The following is a 14,523-nucleotide window of genomic DNA, read 5'->3' as shown; positions in this document are numbered from 1 at the left end:
GACTGATGGGAGAAACACCCGTAACAAACAAGACCTGAAAGAAGCTGCGGTAAAAGCCTGGAATAGCATCACAAATGAAGAATGCAACAGTTTGGTGATGTCGATGGGTCGCAGGCTTGAGGCAGTTATTGCAAGCAAGGGTTATGCCACCAAATATTAAATGTTATTTACTTTATGATTATTTGTTCCAATACTTTTGCTCACCTAAGGATGCTGTGGTCTAATACAAACGGTGATATGTCCTCAATTGTTTAACACATCTAGATGTGAATACCAGGAAATAAAAGCTGAAATTCTGAACTCTTGTCTCATACTCATCTTTTGATCTTAAACCCAAATGTCTTCAATGAACAACAAAAACAAAGGAATTGGCCTTACTGTTCCAATACTTCTGGAGGGGTATCGGTATGGTGATGTGTTATCTGGATAATGACATCTGAACATGGGCGTTTACATTTACACCTGCAGCCTATTGCACCAGCTGAAAGTAGATTTGATCATAATTTTGACATTCACAGCTATGCTGTAACTAGTTAGTAGAAAGTCGACCATAATAAAACATTATTGCAGAGAGTTAAGTTTCATCCAGTGCAACATTTGGAAAATATTGGAGAAAAGGAAACATTAATTGTGACAGAATGTGACGGACAGTTTTATTAAAAAGGACGTAATATAACATGTTTTTAGCCTCTTTAACCTTTTACTGTATTGTATTAGTTTTGTAAAGTGTCCTTGCGCAGACAAATAAAATGCATTATTATTATCATTATTATTATTATTATTATTATTATTATTATTATGTGTGAACAAGCTAACATACTCTATGCTACAATGCATGTTTGTCTGTTACCTGAATAATAATTCAATGATTATTATCAATTGCCATTGTTGAACTGTTTTACTAATGGTTAGAAGGCTGCATAACGGGGACCTTTCACTCTCTAACTTGTGTGGTACAACCCGTTTTTACATCAAGGGAAGCAATTTGGGATACTTCCCTTGCTAGCTAGTCTAACTTACACTGTAAGAAAGAAATCAGAGCAAGTGGACAAACTTGCCAGAACTAGTGCTAGGTCACACTCCCCATGGCCCAGACTAGAATAATTTGGAAAGTGAAAAAAGACAGGAATGTTGCAGAAAGTTTTCTTCTGTCTATCTATTTTACTACTAAAAGGTGTTTTTAGTTTGGTGTCCTGAAGCAGCCTATAGCATAACAGTAGCAGCACTGGTCGTGGTGTTTCCTGTCGACTGGTTACCTTGGCAGCGATAGCGGCTGCGGTGATGTGGGAGGAGCCGTGCTGGTGATGGTGGTGGTGGTGGTGGTTGTGCACATGTTGACCTCTCCTACGGTCCTCCTCTTCTTCCTCCTCCTCCTCACACTGGGTGCCGCGCTCCATGGTGTGTGTGTTGCTGTGTGTGTTGGTGTGCGTGTTGGCCAGCAGAGGGGAAGGGGAGGGCAGCTGCTCTAGGGCAGCGTGTGTGGATTTAACCCTGACTGTGGCTTCACGCAGCAGGTCGATGGCGTGGGGCAGAGCGGGCAGGATGAACTGAAAACACTCCTGGAAAAAAAACAACACAATGCACAAGTAAAACTTTCAAACAGCAACCAAAGACATTAGATCAACAGTAACAGTAAGCTTGGAACCTGCATTATAAATGCTCCTGTCCCACTACTCAAAAACATTTGTATTTTCAGCACCCCTGAAATTTCGACTATAATCCATTTTGTTTTTTACATGTTTAATCAGCTATTTAATCAGCCCTCGGGTCCCTGTTACACAGACCACTGCAGCAGCAACAACAGAGTCCCATAAGTTTGTTTATTATATATAAATTTATATCATATCAATGCTGACCGCCACATACTGAAATCAATTTATTTTATTTTACTCTCTCTCTCTCACATAAACACCGCAGCATAAATCTGTCCAACACAACGCTGTCAATGTCGGAGATCCAGCTTTAAAAAAGTTATTAGTAATGAGTAATTGTTTAAAGTTCATCAAGGAACATCTGGCTCGTGGTGTAGCCTACAGAACATCCTCCACTGAGTTATTGCATAAAACCTATAAGCACTTTGAAAAATAAACTACAGAAGTAGTATGAAAGGGGACTGTTGCTTTATTGTTCCAAATAGACATTAAATTGTTAGTGTACAGTTGTGGTTATGGTACTTGCTTTTATTTTATATAGTTCCAAAGCAAAAATTTTTGTTGAACAGTTAAAAGTTTTAAAGTTAGCATAAATAATAATAATACATTTTATTTAAGGCGCCTTACTCGGCACTCAAGGACACCGTACAGGGATGAAAACACATTTAAAAGCAGCAAAACTAAGAACATTAAAACAAGCTAAAGGCAAAAAATTTACATCAAATGAGGTAGGCAGTTTTAAACAGATGTGTTTTGAGTTGCGATTTAAAATGGGAGAATGAATCGATGTTTCTAAGTTGGGGTGTTAAAGAGTTCCAGAGACGGGGGGCAGAGCGGCTGAATGCTCTGCTCCCCATTGTGGTGAGACGAGCAGGGGGGGACAGACAGGTGTATGGAGGAAGAGGATCTAAGGGAGCGGGTGGAAGTTGGACCCTGCAGGAGATAAGACAAATACGGAGGGACAAGGTTGTGGATGGCCTTGAATGTTAACAGAAGGACTTTGAATTGGATACGGGACAGGACCGGGAGCCAGTGAAGCTGTTGGAGGACAGGAGTGATGTGGTGGATGGAGGGTGTTCGAGTTATGATGCAGGCAGCTGAATTCTGGAACATTTGAAGTTTATAAAGGTATTTGTGAGGGAGGCCGAAAAGGAGAGAGTTGCAGTAGTCCAAACGGGAAGTGACAAGACTGAACAAGAATGGCGGCAGTGTGGGGGGTAAGGGAGGGGCGGAGGCGATTGATGTTTCGTAGATGGAAGTAGGCAGAACGGGTAATGTTATTGATGTGGGACTGAAAAGATAAAGTGCTATCAAGGATGACTCCCAGACTCTTAACCTGGGGTGAGGGTGAAACGGAGGAATTGTCAATAGTAAGAGAAAAGCTGTCGGTTTTGGATAAAGTGGATTTAGTTCCAATGAGGAGGACCTCGGTTTTATCACTGTTTAATTTGAGGAAATTATTGGTAAACCAGGTTTTTATTTCCGAGATACAGTCAGTGAGGGAGGTGGGGTGGGGAGAGGACGATGGTTTGGTCGAGAGGTAGAGCTGGGTGTCATCAGCATAACAGTGGAATTGAATATTAAATTTGCGGAAGATATTGCCCAGGGAAAGGAGATAAATGATGAAAAGTAAGGGCCCCAGGGCTCTGTCCTGAAGTGACGGGGGAGGGACAGGATTTAAAAGACTTAAATTGAATGAACGGAGTGCGGCCAGAAAGATAAGATGTGAACCAGTCTAACGGAGTGTGAGTGATGCCGATAGAAGATAACCTGTTGAGGAGAACAGAGTGACAGATGGTATCAAAGGCTGCACTCAGGTCGAGGAGGATGAGAATGGTAAGTAGTCCAGACTCAGCTGCCACAAGGAGGTCATTGGTGATTTTGATAAGTGCTGTTTTAGTGCTATGAAGTGGACGGAAGCCAGAATGGAACTGTTCATACAGGTTATTGTGGGATTGATGAAGATGGAGTTGAGGGTTAACTTTTTTTTCAAGATTTTTGGAAATGAATGGTAAATTGGATATAGGATGGAAGTTATTGAAGTTAGAGGGGTCAGCGCCAGTTTTTTTCAAAATCGGGGTAATGGCAGCAGTTTTGAATGATTTAGGGACAGTTCCAGTGGTGAGAGAGGAGTGGATGATAACAGAGATGAGGGGAACCAGGGAGGGAAGGTAGGCTTTAACAAGTTGTGTGGGAATGGGATCAAGTTGACAGGTGGTAAATCAGTGAATTATAGGAGGCGCCTACGCTGTCTTGTCTTCTTCCCTAGTTTTCCCCTGGCATTGATACTGGTGTTCATTCTGAATAGTAAACCTCGTTCACTGGTAAGGTTAGTTAGTTAGGCTGTGTGTTGGAGATCAGTAATTCACTTGAAAGATATTTAATTAGTTAAATGGTTTAACTAGGGTTAGGGGGAGACAAAAATAATTGTGACTAGTCGACTAATTGAATAAATAATTAACAGATTAGTCGACTATGAAAATAAGTTGCAGCCCTAGTTGGAAGTCAATAAAATAGGTTGTGTAATATTTCCAAAATAGGCCTACAGCTTGTGCTAACTTTAAATACAGTGTTTCCCACATATACTTTACTTGGGCGGGCCACCCAGGTAAATTAGCAGCTGCCAAAGAATATTTGGTGACCAATTTAAGCATTTTGCAGGGAAATACAGAGAGATGTTATCTGGTATTACAAGACACATACATGGTGGAAATTTTACATTACGGAGCGAAAGTGAACGCACCGCGGCAGATTTCATTCAGTACCAAGTTGGTTTCTACATTCGGCTCACTTAAAAACGGAATTGCAGGTGAGTTTATTAAACACGGCGACTTTATGAAAAGTACTGCTAATGGAGAAAGTGAGCAGAGCAGAGACATTTACAGCGAGACAGAGACAGGGGGTCTTTCTGAAAGTACTTGCTCCTCCCTCCCCCTACCTACTTCCACTCTGTTCGCTTGTTCACACAGAGGGTCCGCCAGATTGAGTGCCATCCGAAACCAATTAGCGTCAAGTGGTACACACCTTCCAATGAAAATAAAAAATTATTTAAATGTTTAACTTGGGCGCTGAGTGCGGCGGCCTCTGTTACTTTTCTCCGGTTGCATAAAGTTGGAAACACCTTTTGCCTGGTGTCGCAGCATTTTTCTTTGCAAATGCCACAAGATCAGTCATTGATCTCAGCTCCGAGTAAGCACACACAGGTAGAATGTATCCGAGTTGACGGCGCATTTTTATTCCCTACCCCTGCAGTCACCTGCAGCTCTTGTTAGACTATCAAGTCGGCGAAAGTCAGCCGCCGTCATCTCGAACGCACCTGTTGACATATCACCTTTGAAAATTGTGGTGAATATAAGCAAGCAGTGGCTACACTTTGAGCAGTTTCTGAACCCTTTTCTGTATTTCTACATGAATGTGACCTAATATATGATCAGATCCAGATTCAAGTACAGTGTGTAAATGCGCACAGCGTCTCTCCTACTATTGGAGTAATGCGCCCCTAAAATAACAAAAAACAGTGACATGCTGCGCCGCTTATTTTTCAGTTAACGGCGCAATCACTTTCTGCTACCTCAAGATAGCAACGTGCCAACAGTTTGCACGACCACACCTCATATTAAGCCATCCTGAGCAAGGATGTATCCCATTCTAGCAGGGTGTAGCACAGTTAAGTCACAGAATCCTACCTGAGAGCCCTTCTTGCTCCCTGGCAGGTTGATGATCAGAGTTTTACCGCGAATACCACACACTGGCCTGGAGACGATGGGGTAGAAAGCAGATTAGAGCAGGAGAGGATAACACTCTCACACTAATCTGGTTAGAATAAAACAGATTAGCAGATTACTACTGCAACTCCTTGTGTAGACAGCATGTCTAACTGACTGACTGCAAACAGAGTAATGAAAATCTGAAGTGTTTACCTGGACAGCATGCCGAGAGGTGTAACATTGAGAGACCCCATCAGCATGGCCAGAGCCATACCCGGAGCCTCTCGCTCTATCACCTCTCTGGTGGCCTACAACACAAAGACCAGGACTCAGTTAGTTACAACATACTTGGTTTTGCTTCGATTTGATTTATTTATTTCTGTCTGTATTGTTTATGTTTATAGTGCGTATATGTAGGTGTTCTCTACAGGTGCTGGTCAAATAATTAGAATATTATCAAAAAGTTGATTTATTTCAGTAATTTCATTCAAAAAGTGAAACTTGGAAATTATATTCATTCATTACACACAGACTAATATATTTCAAATGTTATATTACTATTAAATGAATATTACCTAAGACCAATACAAAAAAAGGATTTTTGGAAATGTTGGCCAACTGAAAAGTATGAACATGAAAAGTATGAGCATGTACAGCACTCAATACTTAGTTGGGGCTCCTTTTGCCTGAATTACTGCAGCAATGCGGCGTGGCATGGAGTCAATCAGTCTGTGGCACTGCTCAGGTGTTATGAGAGCCCAGGTTGCTCTGATAGTGGCCTAGCAATGACTCCAGCTGCAGTCCACTCTTTGTGAATCTCCCCCACATTTTTGAATGGGTTTTGAATGGGTTTTGTTTCACAATCCTCTCCAGGGTGCGGTTATCCCTATTGCTTGTACACTTTTTTCTACCACATCTTTTCCTTCCCTTCACCTCTCTATTAATGTGCTTGGACACAGAGCTCTGTGAACAGCCAGCCTCTTTAGCAATGACCTTTTGTGTCTTGCCCTCCTTGTGCAAGGTGTCAATGGTCGTCTTTTGGACAGCTGTCAAGTCGGGAGGGTTCGTCACGGAGGAGGTCATCAGGTGAAAGGTCATCAATTGGGTCATTTTATTAACTGCAAAATCATTAATTCATACATTCATACTAATAGTTTGATTCAGCAGGCCTTCACAAAAGGACCTTTACAAATTTAAAAGTTAATTAATTAATTAAATATGTCATTGACGAAAGGGCACTTTGGGCATCAAAGGGCAAAAGGGCAGGTGCTCAAGCACCCATTGCACCCCCCTCTGCATGTGCATGGTCAGCAGTCTTCCCCATGATTGTGTAGCCTACAGAACTAGACTGAGAGACCATTTAAAGGCCTTTGCAGGTGTTTTGAGTTAATTAGCTGATTAGAGTGTGGCACCAGGTGTCTTCAATGTTGAACCTTTTCACAATATTCTAATTTTCTGAGATACTGATTTTGGGGTTTTCATTTGTTGTCAGTTATAATCATCAAAATTAAAAGGAATGAACACTTCTGTGTGGAATGAATGTATATATTATACAAGTTTCAATTTTTGAATGGAATTACTTTTTGATGATATTCTAATTATATATGACCAGCACCTGTCTACTGTAGCCTATGTCTGATTTTATTATTGTATTATTGTATAAGTAAGCACATTGTGAGAAATGTATAATCCAGAGTCAAATTCCTCATACGTTTGCACATACCTGGCAATAAAAGTTGATTCTGATTCTATTTTCAAAGCAATTTTTTTCAGCAAATGTTGCGACATTTATTATTCTGTTTTATTATTTCACTTTTGTGTGTCGCAGTCAGTGTTTGTACCTCAGGTGTAACATCTCGTGGTGCAAAGCCAGTTCCTCCAGTAGTGAGAATGAGATTCAGCTCTAGCTCATCACACCACTCCAAAAGAGTATCCTGTACACATGTATCACACATGCAAAATTAACAACTACACCGTACTTCCTCTTTACCTACTATGGGCCCAACAGGAAGCTGCAATGGATAAAGACACTTTCCTTCAAAGAAACACATGGGTTCAAATTCCAGTGATGACAAACGCCTGCCTTGCTCAAGTGTCGTTGAGCAAGGCAATCCGTACCAGCTCTAAAGTGGTCAATAACTATAATAATAAGAGAGAACTCAACACATTCTCACTCATGACTGGCTGAGACAGTGAGAAAGTCTGTTAAGCATATCATTATGTGTCAGACTGTGAGTGATGTGATTGCTGGTGAACTCGAAGCGAAGACACTTACCTTGATTTCATCAATCTCATCTGGGACAATCTTGTAGGCTGCTATGACTCCTCCTAGCCTGCAGGAGGTGACAAAAATAGAGAGTGGCTGTGTTCGAAATCATATACTAACGGCTTATTCATAGTAAGCTTGACGTCAAATTGAAAATAGTGTATTAATTTGATTTTGTGTATGTGAGAAATGCCCAGATGTATTCTAGATTAGCAAGAATTTCTGAGTGTGCTCAACCCCCTCGTGTCCCACAGTCACACAGACACTGCAAAGGCAGCAGATGACTTCAGCAACATTTCTATATACTGTTTTGTATTTATTCTGTTTAGCTAAGTGCTGCTTTAGGTAAACTTTACAAGATAACGTACACAGCTATCACATCTCTACACTGGTGAGGAAAGCTCAGAAACGACTGTATTTCTTGAGGACGCATAAGAAGGCCAAATTCGTACGCCAAGTTCTCGTCGGTTTTTACAGAGGAGCAATAGAAAGCCTCCTGACTGGAAACATCACAAACTTGCATTGAGATGTGCGTGACCCAGGACCAGAGGGCTCTGGAGCGGGTGATTAAACTGCTCAGAAGATCATTGGTACCCATCTCCTGAGCATCAGTGATATCAGTGAGGTGAGGTGAGGTACACAGAGCCCAAAGGATACTAAAGGACAGTACACACCCAGCCACAGCCTGTTCACCCTGCTGCCTTCTGGGAAGAGATTTGGAAGTTTCTGCTGCCGCACCACCAGACTGCAGAGCAGCTTTTTCCCCCCCAAGCTATCAGACTCTTAAACTCTAATTCATCCTCAGCACTGCTCCATCAAATTTAGTTTATTTTCAGAATTACAATTTGTCTTAATATGACGTTTCTGATACAGCTAACGTTAAATGGCCAGTGAGCCAAACCCAAACCTTCGCCCATTCCTTGATAATTAACCAGATAGACTCATGGTACCATTTGTTCCATTATAATCGAATCGCAAATCGCAATATGACTTTTTCTTCAAATCGTACAGCCCGGCATGTGTGTAGTGAGTATGTCAGTGTGTGTGCAGACCATAGACTTGTGTGTGCACTCACAGTGAGGGATCATGGACCAGGTCCTTCAGGTTGACTCCACTCCTGTCCTCAGCCAAGTTCCTGAAACAGCTGTCACTGACTGAAGAAGAGAGAAGCTCAAGTTAACAAACAACGTACCTCTGACAGGGTGAAGTCTACTAATGAGACACTTCAATGGCAGTTCATACAATTAGTTATTAATAATTATGTTATTAGTGTACCATGTTAAAAAAGGAAATGGCAGTTGGTCAATGCTTTTAAATTACATATTCATATATGTGGTTATGATAGTATTCCTTTCTACTTTTCACTGTTTATTTGTGGTTTATATTAAAACAAATATCATAAATTCCTCATGAAAGTACTGAACTTGAGATTGTCTATATGCACATCAAAGAAAATGTGTAGACTGACAAGAGTGTGTCTTAAACTTTAATCAGTCAAACAGACTCTGAACATGTCAGCGCCTGAAAGATTTAAAGGAAGTGAGACATTTTGAAAAGTTAAGTGCCTGACATCTCACCAGAAAACCCACGATGTCTAAAACGTATATTTTATCACACAAGTACTACAACTTGTTTTAATGCTAGATACTAAAATTGATTACAGTTTAAGAAATTGCAGACATTTTGCTGCCTGTCATTACAGTTGTCTGACACATGGATGTAAAAGCAGTTTACTGTGAAAGCTTGCTACACAGGGTTCAAGGGCACACAAATTTAGAGATCAGCTAGGCTTTTCAACTTTGGTATTTATATGTAACAGAGTGTGTTCTCAAGAGCAACATTTTCCTCCATTTCTGCTTCACAAGATAAATAAACTACGTGCAGATAAAATTTCATCTGATTAGTTACATACTTCACTTTCAAATAATTCAATACCAAACCACAGCATGAAGAACTCTAAATGCTCCCGGGAAGTTTATTTTCAGCTTTCCAAGGGTTATTAAGACGTAACATGGTTGCTCTGGAGCAACAGCAGCAACGCATGATTGAATATAACCAATGTCCTTATAGTCAAGTCCTGCCACTCTGCAGCCATCTTGGTAACACCTCCGGGCAGTTGTTTCAGACTAACAAGATCAGGCCCCTATCTAAATGAATGGGGGAGAGTGCTAGAACTGCACTTTCACTGGTCACTGGGACACAAAAACTGCATGTATAGAATCACTAGTACAATCTAATAAAAAACGCTGAAATAGTTTGATGACTTTGCCCCAAAATAAGGTTTAAAAAGGTTAATTACTACGCATGAGCAAGGTTTCATGACACCCAATTCATTCACAGCTCTATCCATAAAGTGTGCATTTACATCAGTAGTATGTTTCCTGGTTCAGCTGTTAAAAAGCAGTGGTGTGTCTTTCTACCTTAAACAGTCTCTGATAAAACCCAGCCTCAACACTCACACAGATGCACAAACACTAATTGACACATTAGAAATATAGTGAATTAGATCACCGGGGCAGTGAGTGGGACTCCGGCTAAACCAAACTTTGACAATTACTCTCATTTCTCCTGCTCTTTGTATAATCACAGACTTCTTATAGCCATGTTTGACACACCCTTTCATCAATATGCAGTTCTGAGAGATTTGGCTGTGTGTAGTGAAGATTCAATAATAAGGCTTCTTGACTTCAATGAAAGGTTAGCTACAGGATGTGATTTTATAAAGACATTGGATTTAATAATTGGTGCATTCTTGTATTTTACTAACTGGATTGAGCTTATTGTAAAATGAACAGACAGGGTGATCCTAACTGTGTGACTTGTCACAGTGTGCTGCTTCGATAAGAGTGAAGCCAACTGAGCTTGCCAACTCACTCAATGTCACCAACTGATACAGCTGTAATCTCTCAAGGATGGATAATAAGACAAAGCTAAATTACCGGTGCCGTAAGTAACCGTTGAAGCTCCTGAGCTCTTAAATTTACTCATGTTCCCACTCATTTTGTCCCACCAATACTGTGTTTTTGAGGTACATAACATGAACATTTTTGATTAGGATTTCTTAAATCAGTTTTTGAAAGAACTGTGACAAGGCCATGTACTGAGTGGTACATTCAACAGGTGAAAAATAAATGTGCCAGTGCTCTTTGATGGAGACATTGTTTCTAAATGACAAATAAATCTTTAATATTTCTATAAAGCCATTTCCTGTTAATCATTGGCCAACATATACGCTGATGTATCTGTGTGCTAATGTTGGCTGGGCTCTAATTCATTATTTTAGTACATTCCTATACTGTAATTGTATATTTGGTAGTAGAAGACCTGCACCCCATCCTAAACTGTTGGGAATTTCTCTACCATGGATCCATGTTTTCTAAATATTCTTCAGTAATTCTTGTTGGACTTGTTGTGCTCCAAGTTACGCCTCTGGCCAGTCTGGTCTTTACAAGTAAAATGGTAAATTGGCCTATATATGTATCGACCAGTCAAAGCGCTTTACACTACATGTCACATTCATCATATCACACACATTCATACACTGATGGCGGAGGAGGCCAACTGCACATCAGAATGGAAGTCATTATTCACACACACCAATGGCACAGCCTTCAGGAGCAATTTGAGGTTCAGTAATTTGTCAAGGACACTTTGACATGCGGGCTGGGGGAAGGCGGGGATCGAATCACCAATCCTCCGATTAGTGGACGGCCCACTCTTACCAAGCTTAGTCACAGCCACCAACCTAAAGCTGGTGTTATTCCACATCTTTCTTACTGTGAGCAACTTCCATGACAACACCAAAAACAAAAATCTGATAGTCCATCACTCAGGGTGCTTCTCAAGTCTCTTAATTGCATCCACGTTTCCCTCACTTGCGTCTTTTCCTTGCGTCTTCCTTTAATCCCGCCCACCGGGGATGCATAGAGAAACCAGGCCAGGAGAGAAGGAAACGAGGAAATATGTTTTTAGAGACATAGACATTAAATTACAGGACAAAGCCACCCCGCTGATTTGAATGGAGAGCAGTGAAGCCAGTTTTCACCTGCCAAACACCAATGCAGCCTCACTGATGGCCGAATAGTTTTTTTTAGATTGCTGGGAGTTTATAATCTAAGCAATACGGTTACATCTCTCATGTGCGACTAGGTGTCACAGGGTTTTGATGTCATTTTTGGCCCTACATGGGGCAAGTTCAGCGCCGACAAAACGTAGCAAAACGTTGAACTCGCCCATGGATCCCTCCATGCAGGCTTTGGTCGGCTTCACTGTCCGATCTCAGGCTTACCCCCTTGGTCCCGAAGCGTCACGTGAAGCGATGTCCGTTTCTGATGATAGCGACAGCTGATCACAGCTGGATCAGCTGTCAGTCGGCTCTTTATTTAGGTACTGTATGTCCTGCTCAGAGGCACAGGATTATTTCTACTGGCACAATGCTTATATTATCTGCATTTATATTTATTGATTCTGATTGTAAATTTGCTATTGAATATGTTGTGTCTGAGTATGATCATGGTGTCTTGGGATTTATTAGCCTAAATGTTTCAGGGAAATTGAAATGATGTAACGTGTATCAAAGTTAAAGCTCAGTTTTTGGCTTTCCGTTTATTTCCTCTTCTGATATCCTTTAACACTACTGCATACATTTTATTTGCAAGTCACCAATCGATCGCTACGTTCCGTCATATCAATCCAACGTTGTTGTTTTTTTGCGTAGCAGCGCTTTCATTCATACTTTCATCAGCTGATTTTACTAGTTTATTAGATACTTTGGTGCAGTTTAGTGACTTGTCCAACTCCTTCAGGTCTGTTCACACTGAAAGCGAATTTATTATTAATATATTCGCCTTGCTTTACTCGCGTGAGTTTGACCGCTGGACATTTTGAGTGTTCACACAATGCGTTTTAAGCGAATAAACACAGCCCAAGGATACTACTGCTATATGAAAACCAAGTAAACCCTTTGCTGTGATTTAATGGCAATGAACGGCTCAAACTGATGCCGAAACTACAATATGATGCCGTTTTGTTAGACATATGAATTCATGCTTTGTCAGGTCTGTCAGCAAGTCAACAACTTTTAAAATATTTTTTCTGAATGGAGTTCGTACCGAGCTGCGCTATGCTTTGCTTACCTGGTCACAGTAAAGTACAACGATAGCTGGAATAAAGTTACAGACACACATTTTCTGAACTCACTAGGTAGTTTACCTTCCTTGCTTTCTTTTCTCCAAGTAATGTCCAGTTTTGTCCAGTTTTTATATAAATATAAGGTGACCAGATTTCTCAAATTTTGGTGGTCAGTATGTCATCAAAAAATATAATGTGATTGTATATGAAATAAAAAAGGGGAACGATTTTATATATAACTCTGCAGTAAGTCCTGTTAATTAGGCTACATTCCATTTTCCAAATATAAGGATTTTAGACATAGGCCCACCAAACACATAATCCATCGGCAACAACAGGCTTCTGCCTATAATCACGTAAATGCCATACCTGGTTATGCTATAAATTGCAAACAATTAATTTGCCACAATTGTGATTATTCCGTTAAAAGAAACGTTAAAAGTATCACAAAGACAAATCTTTGCTGTTACCATGGACATAAAGTGATGTTTATTAGCACGTTATGTCTGTTTGATCCAGACGCAGCTGTAGACGTAAAGATACCGGCAGATACAGCTTTAACATGCTGCACGCGCTCCCGCGGACGGCAATCAATTTTTGGCAAACAATCACTTTTCAGCACAACACCTATATGCTCTGCTGTCCAGTCTTTCTGGCCACATAAAATCTGATTTCAAGTCTGTTAATACCTTATACAGTGTATGATTAACATACAGTTAAAAACGGAGACATTTCCGGGGACATTTTCATACAGGGACCAGCCACCAAAACCGGGGACTGTCCCTGGAAAACGGGGAAGTCTGGTCACCCTATATAAATATGTAGTCCAGCAGAACTCTGGTGCCATCCGACCCTAACAACAACAGTGGAACCGGATGTGCACGGTAGCTAGCTGCCGAGAAGCGCAAGTGAAAATAAATCAAGTTGTAAAAACTAAAGTAAAAAATTTATTTAATAAAAGCAGTTAACTCTGAGCTCCTCCTGTGGGTAAACAGCGTAGTTGTCAGAGCAGAATCCAGACCGACTAGGGGCGCAATATAAAAGCACAATGACGTTTTTTGCAACAATGCTTTTTTTAGAGTTGATTTGAGAGCTTTTAAATTCTGAAGGATATTAAAAAGAGTCTGTAGCCTGCTTGACACACCTCTGAAATAGCGGTCAGAAAACGTGATTACCCAAACTGTCCTGTGCCAGGAGATACTGGGGAACTAAAAATAAGCGACCATATGATGGATGTGATCAAACACCGGAACAGACACACTGCAGCACATGGTTTATTGTGAGCATTTGAAAAAGTGGCTTTATAATCAATTTGTTGAACAGGGATAAAAAAAAAATTCCATCCTACATGGGATCAAACACACAACCTTCCAGGTGAGAGTCCTGCACTTTACCAACTGAGCTAACCAAACACCACAAAATTGTGCTCAAATATTATGCCCACTATCTAATGGATAAAATAAATTGCTCTGATGCAAAACAAATTTGCCGACCCCTGCTGTATATTATTACTTCTTCTTCTTTGAACGTACACATTCAATGTAGTGATGAGCATCTACACTGCCAGAATTCTACAAGAAGAAGAACGTATTGACGAAGCGCGCTCTGTTGTCCGTTTTTAGCTACTGTAGAAACATGGCGGTGCAACATGGAGACGTCCATGGAAGGGGGTGCCCGCGGTTATGTAGATAGAAATGGCTCATTCTAAGGTAATAACATTTCATTATGTAAGGTCTTTATACACCACTGTAAACATAGTTATGGATCT

The 14,523-nt window shown here is 40.7% G+C and overlaps 1 protein-coding gene across 2 annotated transcripts in view; it reads right to left on the bottom strand.

The window, feature by feature from the left end:
• gphna (gephyrin a) overlaps positions 1 to 14,523 on the bottom strand; it is a 46,698-nt gene that overhangs the window by 29,663 nt on the left and 2,512 nt on the right. For both annotated transcript variants that reach the window (XM_038729874.1, XM_038729873.1), the window contains exons 2-7: positions 8,701 to 8,779; positions 7,635 to 7,692; positions 7,201 to 7,293; positions 5,573 to 5,667; positions 5,339 to 5,405; positions 1,257 to 1,559 (exon numbers count right to left, since the gene is read on the bottom strand). In XM_038729874.1, the coding sequence (XP_038585802.1) occupies positions 1,257 to 1,559; positions 5,339 to 5,405; positions 5,573 to 5,667; positions 7,201 to 7,293; positions 7,635 to 7,692; positions 8,701 to 8,779 (695 nt within the window). The remainder of the gene's footprint in view (positions 1 to 1,256; positions 1,560 to 5,338; positions 5,406 to 5,572; positions 5,668 to 7,200; positions 7,294 to 7,634; positions 7,693 to 8,700; positions 8,780 to 14,523) is intronic.

This window comes from Micropterus salmoides, unplaced genomic scaffold (assembly GCF_014851395.1).
Source record: "Micropterus salmoides isolate LMB-PRFRI ecotype aquatic unplaced genomic scaffold, ASM1485139v1 Ms_hic_scaffold_19, whole genome shotgun sequence".
Taxonomy (NCBI): Eukaryota; Metazoa; Chordata; class Actinopteri; order Centrarchiformes; family Centrarchidae; genus Micropterus; species Micropterus salmoides.
Note: the sequence above shows the minus strand (reverse complement) of the source record. Positions and strands in the feature narration are given on the sequence as shown.